Source organism: Aulonocara stuartgranti (assembly GCF_965226115.1).
Source record: "Aulonocara stuartgranti genome assembly, chromosome: 3".
NCBI classification, from domain to species: Eukaryota; Metazoa; Chordata; class Actinopteri; order Cichliformes; family Cichlidae; genus Aulonocara; species Aulonocara stuartgranti.
In genome coordinates this window covers 18,809,233-18,829,377 of record NC_138941.1, presented here as the reverse complement: position 1 = coordinate 18,829,377, position 20,145 = coordinate 18,809,233, and the positions used below count along the sequence as shown (strand labels likewise).

The window sequence follows — 20,145 nt, the reverse complement described above, 5'->3', positions numbered from 1 at the left end:
GCTGGATGGTTACACGACACAATGTGATTGTCAACAATAACTGCAATGAACGCTGGTTTGAGGGCGGAGTCAAGGAGACCATTTACGTGAAAAGGGAAAGACCCTCTCTGAATCAAGGAGGGGGCCTAAGGGTACATCTGTCACCATCTTACAATGCTGTGATTGCAGCCGTTCTCCAACTCTCTGTGAATGGTACTCAGGACCATTGATCAGTGGTTGTTGATCAATGGTCATGAGAATTTGCATAATCATGATTAAGGAACTGACCTCCCAGCCCATTGTTCCTTCAGTCGGCTGGTTTCTCTGACTGAAAACGCTACGTCCAGAAGAACAGAATCAACTTTTGGAGATTTACTTCCCTGATGATTGAGCACGCATCAAGACCTTTTAATCAGGCCAACAAATATCTTGTACTCAATTTTAGCAGCAGCCATTGTGACACTGATGATAAAACTTGTGTAAAAGTGCGAAGCTGTAAAAAAGTAATTATAAAAAAGCGTTTTTGTAGCTGAATGTTACTGGATAGCTGTTTCATCTGTAACACATCAAAATAACCTGCTAAGGTTTAATAGGCTATAAGGAACACACTCACTTCCTGAGCCCTGGGCAATAAGAGACGTTTTGTGTTTTATGATTTATTGATATGTTTGATCCTTTCTGACCTGCGTTAATGAAGCAGTCATTAGAGCACCATGTCCGCTAGAATAGTTCTGTAGTTTGATGCTTGAGTCGTTGCAGACTTGTTGAAACTCCCTCACCCGTCAAAGCAGCGTCTTTGTTATTCGAGTCCAGCAGATGGCAGTGTTTCACTGTCTGACGGCTGTCTGAAGCTTCAGCCGGATTATCCGTTTTCATGTTTGATTAGAGGTTTGTGTGTGTGTGTGTGTGTGTGTGGGTTTTTAGCCACGAGTTGTCCACGATAAAGCATATTGAATGGCCTGTCTAATATTGTTAGAATTCTCCTTTGGGTTAGTTTCATTACTCAATCGGGACATTTATTTGGAAAAAGAAAAAAAGAGGGAAAAAAAGAAAAAAAAAAGAAAAGAATTAAAAATAAATAAATCCTCATAGTTTACATTTACAAATATCAATACTGAATGTTACGTCCCTCTGCAGCTTCTAATCGTCTCAGTGTTTTCAGCTGGTGCTAATTGGCCACACCTAGTCAGGTGTGGATAAAAGCATACCTGAGGCAAGCTTCCCGGCAGTGCACTAGTCTTTGCCTTGGTGGCACCAGCCATTTTAGCCAACCTGGTTTTCCATTTTAGGATGAAACCGCTTCTCACCCACACTCTGCTATTCATCTCTGTTTTTATGTTGCGGCTTTTGAGCCGGGTCGTAACACTGAAGATTACAAAGATCAACATTAAGACCAGTCTGTGCATTCAAAGCAGTGACAGAAAAGAGTGTGGGGCATTAACCCCCACTCACTTCACAGTTCACGTTCACAGCGAGCTTCGTCGAAATTTACAATGAGACCCTGAGGGACCTTGTGTTCACCGGCAAGTCCAGCAAGAGACCTGAGCATGAGATCCGCAAGACAGCCAGCAACGAATTGACAATCACTAATCTCACCTATGAGCGGGTCTCCAATGAGGATCAGGTACAGCAGACAGACATCTGTAGCTCAGAACAAATTAATTTCAAATCTGCTGACAAATTGTTACCAAACTTTGAAAATACATCAAACTTTATCGATGCTCTATGTTTTAAAACGTTCCCTCGTCCTCTCAGGTTCTCCGTCTGATTGCTTTGGCCAATCAGAATCGCTCCACTGCCCAGACAGCCCAGAATGACCGCTCGTCTCGCTCCCACTCAGTCTTCCAGCTGGATATTGAGGGAGTTAATGCCGGCAGGGATGTCAAGTGCAAATGTATCACACTGGAAGTACCAGCATCAGGAATGTGGTTTCTTCTTTTTGGATCTATAATATTTAGTCTGGTTAGTTATTGTTACTGTAACCAGTGCAAAATCTGCTCTGATGACTCAACGTTAATGTTTGAGCCCCTGAGCGCTAAAAGAAGTGTTTTGTAAAGTATTAAAACTACCTTTAATGGAAGGAAAAACGGATCACTGCTTCCTATAAGAGTTGGTTTTCTCTGTGTGTGTAGCCACTCTGTGCCTGGTGGACTTGGCTGGCAGTGAGCGAATGGTGAAGAGCCAGTCTCAGGGTGACCGTTTCAAAGAGATGACCGCCATCAACAGCTCACTGTCCAACCTGGGCGTCGTTATCGCCGCTCTGGCCAAAAAGGTCTGCAGCTGCAGTTTCTGTAGTCTTAGATGTCACACCTGCTTTCTTTACATTTACAGTATTAATGATTTTTTTGGCCTTTGTGTTCCAGGAGACTTACGTAGCTTACAGGAACTCGAAGCTCACGTACCTCCTTCAGGGATGTTTGGGGGGGAAACGGCAAAACGTGAGTTTGTTGACATCACAAATCTTTATAATGACGACACATAAAACTGAAGGAATTTATCCCCAAAAAATATTTAACAGCGTTTGATCTCATCACTTCAGATTGTGATTGTTTATTCTTTGGCACTAATTTTGGATGTCTTTATTTGCAGCTTGATGTTTGTTAACATTGCTCCGGAGCCCGACAGCTTTGGGGAAACTCTGAACTCATTGAGGTTTGCCAGCAAGGTCAGTGCAGTCTTGTTTCCAGTGTTCATTGGACAGAGTACATTAATGATGTCCTTACATCAGCTGTTTATGGTAAACCAAAGCCATACTCCATATCCATTTTAATACCTTGGTGTGTAATTCATACTCACATTTTGTCTGAAGAGTAGGGATGTTCCTGGCGTCTTATTTACTAGTCGACTAATCGAGGGGGAAATAATTAGACTAACCAACTAATGTAAAACTAAGGAACATTCAGATATTGAGTTGATTTTCAGAACTGATTAATAGAAACTGTCAAACTAGACGCAGAGGTATCTTAAACCATTTATCACATTCTGTTAAATACAAATGAAAATGCATTACTACAAAAGATGTTCTATTAAAATATGACAATCATTTGAGAATCTAAAAGTACGTCTAAGTGTGGCGAGAATGATTCAGGTAATACATTATACAGCCGTTTTCTAGTCAGGTTGTGGGGGCAGCAGGAAGGACTACTCCTGACCACAGCTGATAGATGTAAACTGGCTAGCATGACCAAGGATGCTGGGGCCTCCTACTGGTAGGACGTGCCCAGCTGGAACAGCCTCCTGGCCAAGGTGGCTGTCACCTTTTGATGTGAAGGAGTAGTGACTCTACTCTGAGCCCCTCCCCCATTGACTTAACTGCTCTCCTAAAGGAGAGGTTTTCCACCTCTCAGGAAACTAATTTCCTCTGCGTGTATCTGCGATCTCAGTGTTAACAAGAAGATCAGGGTAGATTAATAGATTTATGGCGTTTCTCAACAACAGTGCACCATCTGGTGGTAGATCGCTGCCTAACATTTAGAACACAATGTACCAGCATTGGGCATCAATTAAAATGTTAACAATTAGATTGAACGACTGGTAAGTCTGATACAGACTAGTGACAATTAGTCGACTAGTCACATAAATCCCTGATAGAGCCCACAGAAGTGGCCTGCACCATGTGCGTGGCTTGCTTTGCAGTTTAACCACCAAAACACTCGTCTGCAGTGGAATTTCTTTGAGCTAATCGATTCATTTATTTAATTTCTTCTTCTAATTAATGTGGAAAATGGTGGCAAAGGTGGCTGAAATGAGTGATTCCTAGAGTTACATGTCAGTTTACAGCATAGGGATTAAGTTTACAGTATAAATACCACTGAATTGTACAAGGATTTGAAGTTTCACTGTAACTTTAACATTTTTGACAATTTTGTTTTGTTTTCTCCCCCACAGGTGAACGACTGCGTCATCAGGACAGCGACTGCCAACAAAAAGTAGAAATTATTTAAAAAAAAAACCCTGAGTTTTCTACTTTTTAGGTTCATCTCAGGTTTCCACGCTGAGTTGGTCATGACAGTTGCCATGTGTGATGGCATGCCACACATGGTAAGCTCCACACCTCACCACCCGTTGATTCACTTTAGTTTAATTTACAGTCACTACTTTAAAATATTCCATTTATTGTTCAATATCGTTTCTTTATTAAATGTATTCATTTTTCCATCACACCTTCCAATGTTTATATGGCGTGCACACATATTAACCTTGCAAGGTCAAAGCTCTGTTTTATGTTATATTAATACATCTTTGTTTGAGTTACCTGGGGGTTGGTGTCTCCTCCTGTCTGGCAAAGGGCTGGGAGACCTGAAGTACTACTGACAGCCTAATTGGATTGCACCACATGCAGGTGAACGACTGCGTCATCAGGACAACAAAGTAGAAATTATTAAAAGAGTAACTTTTATATATGTGCGTTTAAAGTAGGGTGTCAGTTTTTTTTGTTTTTTTTCCACATATGTTGGATTATGTTTCTATATATATATACTTTGTAAAGGGTATTTTAAATTAATGAAAATGAATAAATATGATTGTTTCTTTTACCTGTTTCGATGTCTGCCATATCATTAGTATGTTTCGTGGGAATTAAATGTTTATTTAACATGTACGCTATTACATTTACTCTACAAATAAAACCAAATTTAAAGGCTGTTGCATTTTATTGCCTTTTTTCTTTCCTTTTCTTAAAGTTATGAAGGCATCTTGGATGCCATTTCAGTGAGTGGGGGTTAATGCCCCACACTCTTTTCTGTCACTGCTTTGAATGCACAGACTGGTCTTAATGTTGATCTTTGTAATCTTCAGTGTTACGACCCGGCTCAAAAGCCGCAACATAAAAACAGAGATGAATAGCAGAGTGTGGGTGAGAAGAGGTTTCATCCTAAAATGGAAAACCAGGTTGGCTAAAATGGCTGGTGCCACCAAGGCAAAGACTAGTGCACTGCCGGGAAGCTTGCCTCAGGTATGCTTTTATCCACACCTGACTAGGTGTGGCCAATTAGCACCAGCTGAAAACACTGAGACGATTAGAAGCTGCAGAGGGACGTAACACCTCCTCCCTTAAAAGGGTTCCTCTAGGACCCCTAAACAAATTAAAAGTTCCTCTGAAGCAAGTTGGCATCTTTAAGCATGGATGCCCCTACATGAGGATCTGAAGTTGCCACACTGAACACACAAAAAGTAACATGTGACCAACACAAAAGAGCACAACAGTCAAACCCAAAATGATTACCTGACCTGCTACAACACAAAACCAAAAGTACACTAAAAACAACAAATCCCTTACTTTCCCTACCCTAGTCTTCAGTGGTGTACCAGGCTCGAGGCAACTTTAAACGCGAACTCGAGAGCAGGCAGCAGACCAGAGATATAGTCTCCTACCAAACTCTGAAGCGTACCCCCACCCAGGATAGCCACCAAACACAAACTAAAACAATAAAGCAAAACAACAAACAAGTGCTTCGATGGAAGGGCAGCACAGTCACCCAGCTGAAACACACTAAAGGGAGTTTGCTCAATTACACTGAACACCATCACTCACCCACTTAAAAGCAAAACAAACTGACATTCAGTCTCCACTAAAATGTCCAAAGATCCCGGACGAGCCACCACTTATGTTATGTATAGTGTGATTTGGCCATCTGAACATGCTACCTATATAAATCCCAGCAGGAAGCATGTTTTAATAGTGTGATTTAGCCATCTGAACATGCTACCTATATAAATCCCAGCAGGAAGCATGTTTTAATAGTGTGATTGGGTCATCTGAACACGCTACCTATATAAATCCCAGCAGGAAGCATGTTTTAATAGTGTGATTGGGTCATCTGAACACCCTACCTATATAAATCCCAGCAGGAAGCATGTTTTAATAGTGTGATTGGGCCATCTGAACATGCTACCTATATAAATCCAAGCAGGAAGCATGTTTTAATAGTGTGATTGGGTCATCTGAACATGCTACCTATATAAATCCCAGCAGGAAGCATGTTTTAATAGTGTGATTGGGCCATCTGAACATGCTACCTATATAAATCCAAGCAGGAAGCATGTTTTAATAGTGTGATTGGGTCATCTGAACATGCTACCTATATAAATCCAAGCAGGAAGCATGTTTTAATAGTGTGATTGGGTCATCTGAACACCCTACCTATATAAATCCAAGCAGGAAGCATGTTTTAATAGTGTGATTGGGCCATCTGAACATGCTACCTATATAAATCCCAGCAGGAAGCATGTTTTAATAGTGTGATTGGGTCATCTGAACATGCTACCTATATAAATCCCAGCAGGAAGCATGTTTTAATAGTGTGATTGGGTCATCTGAACACCCTACCTATATAAATCCCAGCAGGAAGCATGTTTTAATAGTGTGATTGGGTCATCTGAACACCCTACCTATATAAATCCAAGCAGGAAGCATGTTTTAATAGTGTGATTGGGCCATCTGAACATGCTACCTATATAAATCCCAGCAGGAAGCATGTTTTAATAGTGTGATTGGGTCATCTGAACACCCTACCTATATAAATCCCAGCAGGAAGCATGTTTTAATAGTGTGATTGGGTCATCTGAACACCCTACCTATATAAATCCAAGCAGGAAGCATGTTTTAATAGTGTGATTGGGCCATCTGAACATGCTACCTATATAAATCCCAGCAGGAAGCATGTTTTAATAGTGTGATTGGGTCATCTGAACACCCTACCTATATAAATCCAAGCAGGAAGCATGTTTTAATAGTGTGATTGGGCCATCTGAACATGCTACCTATATAAATCCCAGCAGGAAGCATGTTTTAATAGTGTGATTGGGTCATCTGAACACCCTACCTATATAAATCCCAGCAGGAAGCATGTTTTAATAGTGTGATTGGGCCATCTGAACATGCTACCTATATAAATCCCAGCAGGAAGCATGTTTTAATAGTGTGATTGGGTCATCTGAACACCCTACCTATATAAATCCAAGCAGGAAGCATGTTTTAATAGTGTGATTGGGCCATCTGAACACCCTACCTATATAAATCCCAGCAGGAAGCATGTTTTAATAGTGTGATTTGGCCATCTGAACATGCTACCTATATAAATCCCAGCAGGAAGCATGTTTTAATAGTGTGATTGGGTCATCTGAACATGCTACCTATATAAATCCCAGCAGGAAGCATGTTTTAATAGTGTGATTGGGTCATCTGAACACCCTACCTATATAAATCCAAGCAGGAAGCATGTTTTAATAGTGTGATTGGACCATCTGAACATGCTACCTATATAAATCCCAGCAGGAAGCATGTTTTAATCGTGTGATTGGACCATCTGAACATGCTACCTATATAAATCCCAGCAGGAAGCATGTTTTAATAGTGTGATTGGGTCATCTGAACACGCTACCTATACAACGGAGCCATTAACCACGTAAGGTAGCATATTCTGATAAGGTAGCACGGATTGATAGACAAGACTATAAATTTACGCTACGGTAGGATGTTTTGACAGAACACCTTTTCTCGTCGCCAACATTTTTCTTTTGTTAAGCTTACTGTTATCAAGGCATGGTAAATGAACAGTAAACCTTGCCTGACGACTAATCTTCCCGTTTCCCTCTCATTGATTTATTTGGGTTGTCATGGCAGAAGTATTAAACGATGCCTTTTATTAGAGCATAAGCATTTAAATGGAGTAATTGTATTTGAATTAGTTAAATATGAGTGGGCAACTCTGACCATGACAAGACTGCATTTGCTCTAAAGAATTAATAAAAAATTTAGACATATTGTTGTCATTATTTTTACTCTTCAATTTTATGTGTTTTTTCTTTAAGATGGTATCAGAAGTTGCTCCTCCACCATGAAAAAACCATCTGCATATATTCTTTCACTACATCCACGATTCTCCTCTGTGGTCTTCCTCATTCATCCTGTTTGGAGCTTAATGTTCAACATCCTTTATCTGTTAAAATTACAGAAGGAGAAGAAAGTAATCATCAGAGCAGGAATCATGATAAATGATAAATAGATTACCAGTACATACAAACATAACACTTGCATAATTTCTCTGATAACGCTGCATTGGATGGGTTTATTAACTGTGGGCTGAAATTGTACTACAGTCTGCTAGTGAGGAACTTTTTTGAGTGTTGAATAAAATGTCCTCCACAATCTGTATATGAATTGTCATTAAAACCACAGAGATTCTTACTTATAAAGGAAAGAAAAGTGGGACAAAGCCCATCAACATATAGTGTATATTTTCTGAAACATTACAAAGATGCAGGTAATTCTGGGTTCACCTGAATTACAGATTAGACTGGTGGACAAACAGATGTTGTGTACAACTGGTGACAGCATCAGTGACAACAAATTAATCAGCGAGGCTGGAAGCAGAATTAGGAGGCGTCAGAGTCAGCGAGGGTCAGAGATCGACGAACAAATTGCCCACCTTCATGGATAATGCATCCCCCTCAGAAGGATTCAAAATTAGGCCACGAAGAACAGTTCAGGAAACCTATTTTGTTTCGTCTGTGAAACTGTATAAATAAAATGTAAATTATGTTAAAGGCAAACACATTTGTAAGCCATAAGAAACAAACGTGCTTTGCAATATACCTTCAAACATCTGTATAGATTTGATACATTATTTATTAACTGAATTTGCTAACATGTCTTACATAGTGAGTGTGTCACGGCTGCCGAGGCGAGCCGTGCGGAATAAATGAGGATCCAATCACAGGCAGTCGTGGAGAAGTGAAGGTGATTTATTGAACACAAAAAGAATGTGGACAAACAGCAAACGGGGCTCGAACTAAACTAAACTGGGAAACAACTAAACTACAGAGCACAATCCTGATTGAAAACGAGCAGAGGAGAATGACGATGAAAAGCAAGGAGAAGGCACGGTGGATACACTGAGTAATACAGACAAACCGGCAACATGCAGGAGAACACACAGGGCTTAAATACACACACACCAGTAATCAGGGGATGAGAGACAGGAGGGCAACACAGCTGGGAGAAATCAGAGCTGATGGGACAGGGGAAATGTAAACTGAACATACTCACATCAGACAGAGACCTTCACAATAAAACAGGAAACTCAGACACGGGGAACCAAACAAGACACAGATCTAAACAGACAGCTTCACAAACAGATGGGGTGACACCATAGACAGACAGAGACACAGACTCAAAGGCAGACCGAATATCACACATAGAACTCAAACAATAATAATAATCATCATCATCATCATAAACTAGAAAATGATAACTAAAAGCACTGGGTCACTGACCCAGGACCATGACAGAGTGTTTCTTTTACTGATGATATTTCAGTGATATGTTTTTTTTATGACTAAATAATGCTCTATCGAACACCTGGCAATAACAGCAGGTGTGGCAATTTTGTAATTTGTTGTTTAAATTTGATATTATTGTAGGCAGTATATTTTCTTAGCCTTTGTCATACTCATGCTTAACCCTCTCAGGCTCAAATTAAGTTTTTGTTGCTAATGCACAAAAGAATACCTGCAGTGGTACTTCTGAGTAAAAAACTCATGAAATATGTATGTGGGGTGATCAGGTTGTTAGCTTTTAACTGTTGCATATCTGCAATGCCTGCCTTGAGAGGGTTAACAAAGCAATCTCAGAAACCGTACAGTAATCTTGGGTGTGTGGGGGTCACCCAGAGTCAGAATCTAGTGAGATATCAGTGTCACCTCTTACAGTTTTCCTGTAATCTGAGCTCAAATATGAGAAAATATAGAGTACAGTACAGTAAATTGGGTAAATTTTACTGTTAATTTTCTCTGAATCGTACAGTAATTTGGGCTGTGGATCACAGGGTGGAGTGGAAAAAGTGGAAAAGTGGAGATGAACCAAAACTGGGAGTGGATTGTGAAGTACAATAGTGTCAGGACCAGAGTTGGTCAAGTTACTTGAAAAAAGTAATCAGTAACTAATTACTGATTACTTCCCCCAAAAAGTAATCCTGTTACTTTACTGATTACTTATTTTCAAAAGTAATTAATTACTTAGTTACTTTTAAAAAACACGATTTACAACCTGAATAGGTGATAAAGCGATAGATCTTTCAGCCCAATTCTACTTTTTCTGCATAATTCATCATATAAAATGTAATCAAATGGAAAAGTCTCTCTTTTTAAAACTTGTTTAATTAGTTTTAATCTTTTAACTTTATGCATCAAGCAAAAATTGAATTATATGTAACATTCTCTGACTGGAAGAAATTTGTTTAATATTTAAACTTATTTTCTGCCCATTCCAGCACATAAAATAAAATATTTTTTGTGTTTACACTCACTCTTTCAAATAGATGCAAGTAAAACACAGCAGAAAATAAATAAAATCAAAGACTAGCGGTCCTTTGGCTCTATTTTCACCTGTAAAGCAGGAGCAGGGTAGGCGGAGGTTTACCCTGGTGCAGGTGTGCCGCGGTCAGTTGAAGAATCCGCGAGTTTCTCTGTGACTTTCCCATTACGTCGTAGCGCACTCGGTGCTTGCTTGGAAGTTTAGGGGTTTTTTTCGCCGTAAAAAGAAGTTTTCTTCCCACGCACAACGGACACTAATGTTTTTGTCACTTTTTATGGAATCAAACTCAAAGTAAGGTCAGTACTTCCACGCTTTAAACGCTGCACGCTCATACTCTCTCCCGCACTCGATATATTATCCATTGTTGATCTGCACACAGCTGTTGTCACGGACGTTGCACTTGCTTACGTCACTGTCATGAGACATTCTCGCAAAAAAATCACTGTTTTAGTAACGCAGCGTTCCTACGGGAAAGTAACGGTAATCTAATTATCGTTTTTGCAATAGTAATCCCTTACTTTACTTGTTACTTGAAAAAAGTAATCGGATTACAAGTAACGCGTTACTGCCCATCTCTGGTCAGGACACAAAAGACTGCATTTCTAAGCCAGTCGGCACCCGTACCGTAATATGCATAAGAATAGTGCAACAACATTTTAGGTGCGGCTGGCTTGACTGTGTGGTCGTAAGTGAGGGCTCACTTGACCGCGGTCAAATATGGTGCTGGAGAAACAAACTACAGAGAACTTCGTAAAGAGAGTATTGAGTGCTTTGGCGATGTAAATGGACTGGTTCTTATATAGTACTCAAAGCACTTTAAAGAACTTGCCTCATTCAGGTGTACGCAAGCACTTTTCTCTGTAAGCACTTTCTGTGTAATGTTCACACACATTCGGAGAGCAACTCTGGGTTGGTATCTTGCCCAGGGATATTTGGCATGCAGACGGGGATTGAAGCACCTTCCTCTACTACCTGAGCAAAGCCACCCCATGTTCGTCTGTGCACAGATTTCTTTCAATACAGTATTATCACAATTGTGCAAAAATACAGGCATGAAAGCTTAAAGTGCGCGATCACAATAAAGGTGACGCTCAGAGACTGACTGAGTGATCTGAGAACTCATCAGCCCTCATCACTGCCTTCACTTACTTGCTGCTATGGGTGCAGGAATAACACAGTTATGCAGTTATCTGGGACTCTCCACCATTTGACCTTAGAACTGAAGAAGCTTCTCGGATGAGAGGTGAAACGTCTTCAAGTAACTTAAAGAAGTCCAGACGCTTTTCTTTACAAGCTCCTTTGACCAGTTATGCAGTTACTTTCTCAGTCTGCTAGAGCCTCCACTTGAACGCAAGAACCTTCATTTATCTTCTCAAACGGAATTCAAAATGTTTTTTACAAATTGAAGGATTAAGATATAAATCGCAGAAGCATCGATCCACACATTCAAAGAAGAACAACCCAACAAACTCTTCATAAAACTCCAAGAGATATGAAAATCTTTATTTCTGTCTATTCTGTGTTGTTAATAACATCACATCTTCACATAGTAGCAAAAACATATTAAACAAACATTAATCTCAACATGCATACTGTACTTCAAGTTTCTCTCATGGAAAGGCCAGTGTTACTTTTATAGTATCCTTTCCATAAATATCATAAATATCTTTACCCATGTAGTGGAATTATTTTATTTTTTCATTTTAGTTAACAAGTATAATGTGACCACATTCACTTTTTATCAGGACAAGCTACACCACCACGGTGGTTAGCATACAATAACACTGCCTTGTTCTCAAAGCTTCTTGCTAACTGTACTTTTTTCTGAGATGTTCTCTTTAAGTAAGGATACTGAAAGTGTAAGCAGTGTATACGGTCACATCACGTGCTTAAGGTTGTGTTAGCACTGATAATTCCTTCACAGTTCTTTAAAGATGCTGAAGTCATCATATCAGCTGTAAATGCAGTGCTGCTGCTGTCCTTACGCTATACTTTCAAGCATCACACTTTCTTACTGACCAGTTTATTTCCACTTTTTATGCTCTAGTATGGTGTGACTGAATGAAGTCAGCAAACCAAATTCTGTCCATCTGAGGATGAGAAGAAACTTGCATGAAATGGGAAGAATGAGATGAAGATGGCTCCTATGCTTTAGACGTGGCACTGTTTCTGCCATTGTAAGTACGCTAATGCTTGAAAGATCCATTAAAAGTCTGACACTTCACTCTTCAGCTGGAGCGTCCATCAAGTTTTACATTCCAGGTTTCCTCGTTGGGATTACGACTCAGACGATGATGTGAAAAATTAGTTATTACATTAAACCCATAAGATCAACACTGGCAAAAAAGCCGTGCACTTCACAGAGCAGCTTTCTATGGCCGAGCAGCTCCTGCAGGTGTAAGGTGTAGGTGTCACAGCACTCTGGTCCAAAGAGGTTATGTGCAGCATGCAGACAGAAAATGGCTTTACAGAATATGACTGAATGTTGAGGCACCAAAACACACTCAGTCTGCCCCTCAGTCTGATCAAGAAGAAAACCTGACTGAGCGCTTCATAACATCAGTACGATGATGTCCCAGAGGCCATGTTCAGGTTATTCTCCCGTCCACACTGAGCGGGCGGATCAGTGGAGTCTGCATTAGCTTTAACAGAAAGGTCTGATTTAAGTAGGTAAGCTGAATAGACAAGAAAAGCTAGAAAGCTTTATCAACTATAACCCCAGCGAGGACCTTGACAGGTGTCTTGTGTACAGGTGAAGGCTGGACAGTCAGCAGGATACCTTCCTAACATTTGTCATTCCCAGCATTGAACCGTTTCCTGGCACAGCCTCAGTGAAACAGAGCATCGTTTCCACCCCACAGTTACAGACAGGCTGTGCTTTTCTTTGGTAACACCGTCGAAAGAGAAGCCCCGTGTCCTCTCTCAGTAGCTGCTTTCGTGTCCTGTCAGGATGTACAGGCTGCTCAGTGCTGACGGGTCATCAGTCGGTGTGCTCTGAAGGATGATGGCTCTGCACATTGTCAGCAAATGAGAAGGAGATGAGTTGTAAAGGAGAACCAGAGAAAGGCAGTACTAACCTAAAGCCAGTGCCTCCACCTGCTTCTACTCCTCCCACCTCTAGTACTAACACTACTCTACTGATACTACAACCACTGTAGTTTGACTTTAATGCTACACACTGGTACAGTACTGGTACACTTACTGGAGTTTTACTCCTGTTCCTGCTCATCACCACGCCTACTACTTTTTTTAAACTTTATGATAAGTGTGAACATTTACACACCAGCATACAAACAAGTTTAAAGTAGAAAAAAGGAAGCAAAGAGCTGAGAAATACATAAAACATAACACAGAAGAAAAAGAAACCTTTGCAGGGATTCCTTCTACACCCAGTTTGAGTAAAAACTAACTGAAACACAAGGAAAGAAGATAAGATCCACTAAAATAAGGGTTGTATAATAATACTTAGTACTGGCAGCCACCAGCGCCAAGCCTCAGCCTCCCAGTAGACACACCTATGGTACCGATTTAAAATCCTACATGTCTTTGTTCTCAGGTTATCACGTTCACAAACTTTGGTGTCCACGCTATTTGCCTGCCAGGCTGACAATGATTTAGATCACAGAAATCCAACAACATTTTTAAGCTGTTATTCCTGGTTTCACAGTGGAAAACTCCGGGTAACGTCCATTATCTTTGCTCCTGTATAAGACTTTCCTGAATGCTGAGGTTTGGTCTTCCACATGAAATTCAGTACTTTTGTTTCAGTTTCATTAATGATGCATTGATTTTGGACATCTATGTAATACATATGTGATACACGACAGTCTTTGAGTCCGTCCTTCTCATATATAATCCCACTGTTTTTGCACTTCAGATGATTCCAGTAATGACTGATTTAAAAAAGAAAAGTGAAATATTTCTAATGAACTCACCACGATTCTTATTACAAACTTCATTAAGAGCTGCTGGATCAACAGGGGTGTCCTGGATTTGTTAGTAATATAATATAGTAATATATTATTATTAGTTTTAATTATTTAGTCAAAAATCAATTCCAGACTGCTCTGAGCAACATGCTGCAGCAAGAGTCCTGACAGGGACTAGAAACAGAACATTTATTGGCTCCCTGTTTTATCCAGAATAAAAGATTCAAAATCCTCACATAAAAGGTTTTGAATAATCAGCCCCTGTCTTATCTTAATGACCTTATAGTACCATATCACCCCATTAGAGCACTTCGTTCCAAGTATTTAAAAGTAAAATGGGAGCCAGACCCTTCGGTTTCCAGGCCCCTCTTGGTAAATGGTAAATGGACCGGTTCTTATATAGTGGTTTTCTACTCTGAGCACTCAAAGCTTGCCTCATTCACCCGTTCACACCCATTCATACTCTGACGGATGCACCGAAGAGCAACTTTCATGCAGGATATCTGGCATGTAGACGGGGAGTAGGTGACCTGCTCCCCCACCTGAACTACAGCCACCACTTCTGTGGAACCAGCTTCCAGTTTGGGTTTGGGAGACAGACACCCTCTCTACTTTTAACATTAGGCTTCAAACTTTCCTTTCTTCCCTGAATCCTCCCTTAGTTAGCCTAAGTCTAGGCTGCTGGCGGGTTCCCGTGATGCACCAAGTGTTTCTTCTTCAGTCGCCCTTTTCACTCACTATCTATTTAAACACCTCTCTGCATTCAATCATTAGTTGAGAATATTCTCTGGCTCTCTTCCCCAGATTGTCTTTGTCCCGTCTTCCTCCTCTCACCCCCCCAACCAATCGCAGCAGATGCCCGCCCCTCCCCCAGCCTGGTTCAGGTTTTCACCTGCTAAAAGGGAGTTTTTCACCTTTGTGCACCATAATTGCAGGGCCTTTACCTTACAATATACAGTGTCTTGAAGTGACTATTGTTGTGATTTGGCACTAGAATAAAGAAAATTAGCACTAAGGGAAGTAGTTTTCTGTACAAAGTGTCAGGTAGACGGTAGTTGGTAACTTTAATGGCTGTTTTTCTTTGGAGGGCTGCATGCAAACACATAGGCTGCATTTCCTAAATCCTTGGATCTGAGTAACCAACAGAACAAACACTCTAGTGTGACTCCTGCTTTAATGCTACCATTAATGCTAGCAGTATTCATGCTACTTCCACATGCTACTCTGAAAATCACTTCCAGGTCTATTAACAATAGTATCAAGAAAAATACTATCCTGATTACTTCTGATGTACTAGGATTACTAGTTTCTCACAGTGATTGATAGCTCTTGTCAGCATACAGTTAACATACCTGTTTGTTCCCAGAACTCTGAACACACGACTCTCATCTGTAATTTCTTGTGTTACCTGCCTATAAAGTGAAAATTCACATGTGTAATGACTTAGAACAAATATGATGAGCACATGATACGAGCTCAGCCAACGTTGGATGAATTTACTAGTTCATCACCTCATCTGAATGGAAACTCCTCCCTTTGAGGCCATGCTTCCAGAACGCCAGCACACTATCCTGCAAGCAGACTGACAGAACAGGAGGTGTCACTCAGCTTTCAGGACACACATCAGCTCTCATTCACTTTGTTTGTCACATCATCATTTCTACCTAGTGTTTCAATGGGGAAGTCAAAGACTATTTCTGCAGCCAGCTGTCTGGATGGAAGTCCTTGCAGGTTCACGATCTTTACAGTTCCTGTCCAAACAGTACACAGATTGAGAATGAGCATGAAAGACATTTGAAGGATTCACAATATGCGAGGGGACTTACTTTCCAAGGTGATGAGAACAGTGTCTCGGTCCAGCTGGGTTACCTGCACGACTCTGAGTGCTCCACTATCTCCTGATGCACGGAAAGAAGGAAGCTTGTTGCAACAAGTTGAAGCTCGAAGCTTCAGGAAGTCAGCAGAGACACGCAGAAACGGTCCTACCTGGCACTGGAACAGGAGCGCCGTTCAGCTCTATAATATCAAACCTGAGCTGTTGGCCGGTTGGTGGTTTATCATTACTACAGTCTCTCACTCCAACACACAGCTGAGAAGAGAATCTGGGAGTCTGATGGCGAGTTGCTGTGAAACAGTCACCAAGGAAAACAAAAAAAACTAAATAAATTCTCATGGATGGTTAAGTGATGCTTGTTAAACCTGAGCTGAACCTGTTCATACAACCGTCAAAAACAGCACAACAGAATTCTTGTATGATTATTAAATCTTGAGATTAAAGATAAACCGATGCCATCCACCCATCCATCCATCCATCCATCCACCCACCCATCCATCCATCCATCCATCCATCCATCCATCCACCCGTCCATCCATCCATCCATCCATCCATCCATCCATCCATACATCCATCCATCCATCCACCCGTCCATCTGTTCGTCCAAACATCCATCCATCCATCCATCCATCCATCCATCCGTCCATCCATCCATCCATCCATCCATCCATCCATCCATCCATCCATCCATCCACCCGTCCATCCATCCATCCACCCGTCCACCCATCCGTCCATCCATCCATCCACCCACCCATCCCTCCATCCATCCATCCATCCATCCATCCATCCATCCAGCCGTCCATCCATCCATCCACCCGTCCATCCATCCATCCATCCACCCGTCGATCCATCCTTCCATCCATCCATCCATCCATCCATCCATCCATCCCCTAACTGCACGTCTTTGGACTGATGCCACTTTTCCATAATGTTGTGGCACAGGCGTGTTTCTCCAAGCAGCACTGTGTTAGGACTGCAGACAGGCTTAACACAGAGCTCTGTTCTCACAGTACATACATTATCGTTATGAAATGTGCGAGACATTCACAAAAAAACTGTCAATTATCTGTGCTATGTGATCTAATGGTGCATGCTGGCGTTGAACTGTGTGCTGATAACACTGTTCCTGTAGCACAGAAAACACATGGTAACCATTCAGTTACACGAGCTTGGACCCAGAGAAGGTGCTGTTGGTGTTTTTGGACGGCGTTTATACAACGTTTCTTTTATTTAGTCTCTAAAATCTTGTTGGGCTTGAATAAAAAGTATGCATATGTTATTAAAAAAAATCAATTACATTCTTCAGCTTCAGATTTTGATATGCTGTCTGTCTACTTTTATGTAATCCAGGTCTAATGGCTGGTTTGCATTGTGGAAATAGGGTTAGAGTTAGAAAGGAAGACATTTATTCAGGTGGCAAGTTCGACATATCTGTACAAACCTTTAGATGCATGAACTTTTGAAGAGGCTCATACCACAAGAGTAAAACCAGGCCAGATGGGACAGCCCCGCACAGATATGTACTATCTGTGTATGGGTTTCTTGCTGAAACAGAGAGAGCAGGACTAAGTGTCTGCAGTTGTTCTCCGTGAACAAACAGACTGACCAGAGTAACTCGGCATTGCTTACCTACACTGCACCTCCTACAACCTTTAGTGTCAGGAATCTTTACAGATATGGTAAACTTTCTGTGGCCAACAGAGAATATCCAGGTCAGAACAAGCAGACAAAATTGGGTTTACAGTATCCTCCTTCCTCAAAATCAAGTGGTAGCATCATACATGACATTATTAACACTGCTGCACCTACAGCTCCTGTTTCCCTGCATCTGTGATGGCGTGTCGTACCTGAGACTGATCCGCTCAGTGAGGCGGTTGGTGCTGAGCGACAGGCTGCTGTGTTTCTTGTGCAGATGTCCTTTCTGTTCAAACAGAGCTGGCAGGCTGTGCGAGTAAAGCTGGGACGACTTCCCTGCAGGATGGAGCCTTTTTAGAGCAGCATATTATCGAGTGGACACAATGTTCTCCGTTTGTGTCACGCTGTTTGTTACCTGATACGGACATCAGCACATTGTTCATAACATATAGCCATATACATCGCTGAGGGAGGAGCTGTGGGGAAAAGACAAGCAGTTCACTGAGACTTCAAACATCCAGCTTCAGTCATCAGACTGTTCCAGAAACATCATTTCCTGGTTTTCAGTGCTCCTCCTTTCATCAGGAGCTGCACTCCTTACTCAGGTTTTTCAGGGTGATGCGATTAATGACTTGCACTTTTTTGTTATTACTTGCATTTTTACACAATGCTCTTCTACTCTGACTGACACTTTCAACTACCAGCTTGACCGCGCATCACTCTTTTCTACCTCAAAACGACCAGTTACACATGTCTGCATGAATTCTGCACGCACGTTTGCACTACAAGCTGCACACAAACACGTGCGCACATCCATGATTTACTCCAAACCTAACTTAACCTTCGGCGCTTTTTAACTTTCAACCCCTTCAGTGGAAACATTGGGAGAAGTTTGCCAGTGTGGTATTATAATATTATTTTATGCCACGTTAGACCCCTAATTGAAGATTGTGAATTATTATGTAGTTTTAGTTTGCATTATTCTCCTGAATTAGAAGAAGGTGATAACTATTGCATTTGTTAAACTGATTTGCATTACATTAGACTGCTGATTTATTGTGAATGAATGATATTGTTTCATGATGCATTATACTGCTGAGTTATAAGAAATACTGTTCGCAGAAAGTCATCGCCTTATTTGTCTGATTAGAAGAGAACAGAACATGCTGGAGTTTTCTGCCCCATCTCAGCAGGAGCAGATAAACAGGGAGCCAAGGTCGTAGCTTAGGCGCCGTGTGAGAGAAAGCATGTGAATGTTTAGGCTTTTATGATAAGGTGGGGGCCACTAGAGGCTATAAGAGTTTGATCAATGCTCCACCATTTTGAGATCTGATGCTGTCTGCGTACGGTGTCCATCTCCCACGCGTGTGATCATTAAAATCATCGTTTGACTCAACCCGGTCGGACCAGTGTTGTTATTGTGGTTTTTCCTCTTGTATCCATCCCCAATATTTGAATCCGTAACACCATCAAACTCGTCGTTGGAGGGGAGAGGGAGGGGAAACAGGAGGACAAAGGATGGCGGGAACAACTGAGCTGTAGTGCTTTTTTTTTTTTCAACTGTGCAATATTTGCAATATTGTTTTATATTCGACCTTTTTTGTGGGGCAAATAATATTGACACCAGTCATTTTGTGTTTTTCTGAAATTATTCTGTTATTGTGTACAAAATATTAAAAAAATTCAGCTATATATGTTGATGCATGCTTTTATTACCAGTCGCATTGATTGCTGTAACGCCCTGCTCTCTGGTCTCCCCAAAAAGAATATATCACCCTTACAACTTTTACAAAACTGCAGCTCGTGTGCTGACGAAGACCAGAGGGTGGGCCCACAGTACACCGGTTTTAGAATCGCTGCATTGGCTCCCCGTGTATTTCAGGATCGATTTTAAAGTTCTTTTATTGGTTTTTAAATGTCTTAATGGTCTGCTTCTCTCAATGACTATCGCCCTGTAGCCCTCACCTCAGTAGTGATGAAGTGCTTTGAACGCCTGGTCAGAGACTTCATCATTTCTTCACTACCAGACACACTGGACCCACTACAGTTCGCTTACCGTCCAAATCGTTCCACAGACGATGCCATCTCTCATCTCCTCCACACATCACTCACTCACTTGGACACTAGAAGGGGGAATTATGTTAAAATGCTCTTCATAGACTACAGCTCTGCATTTAATACCATAATTCCCTCCACACTCACCACCAAGCTGGAGCATCTGGGACTCAGCTCATCTATGTGTCAGTGGATCTCCAACTTCCTAACTGGCAGACCACAGGCAGTAAGGATGGGCGGACATGTCTCAGCCTCCACCACTCTCAGCACTGGAGCCCCCCAGGGGTGTGTTCTGAGCCCCCTGCTGTACTCTCTGTACACATATGACTGTGTGGCCACTACCAGCTCCACCACCATCATCAAGTTTGCTGACGACACCGTCGTGGTGGGCCTGATCT

General features: G+C 41.4%; 3 protein-coding genes across 3 annotated transcripts in view; 2 read left to right on the top strand and 1 right to left on the bottom strand.

The window, feature by feature from the left end:
- The window catches only part of LOC309700493 (uncharacterized protein), a 2,098,293-nt gene that overhangs the window by 1,558,125 nt on the left and 520,023 nt on the right, over positions 1-20,145 (top strand). The window lies entirely within an intron of this gene.
- LOC309697490 (carboxy-terminal kinesin 2-like) lies at positions 1,421-4,389 on the top strand (the record flags this gene model as incomplete). Its single annotated transcript, XM_082519419.1, is given in 7 exon segments — positions 1,421-1,603; positions 1,735-1,873; positions 2,112-2,251; positions 2,343-2,399; positions 2,401-2,417; positions 2,569-2,644; positions 3,868-4,389. Coding segments are annotated over 7 exon segments (657 nt in total), but the record flags the coding sequence as incomplete, so codon positions are not given.
- LOC309697483 (mitogen-activated protein kinase kinase kinase kinase 2-like) lies at positions 11,777-18,201 on the bottom strand (the record flags this gene model as incomplete). Its single annotated transcript, XM_082519404.1, has 10 exons — positions 11,777-13,304; positions 15,576-15,631; positions 15,735-15,805; positions 15,888-15,974; positions 16,050-16,121; positions 16,210-16,380; positions 17,465-17,602; positions 17,687-17,745; positions 17,905-18,028; positions 18,108-18,201. Coding segments are annotated over 10 exons (960 nt in total), but the record flags the coding sequence as incomplete, so codon positions are not given.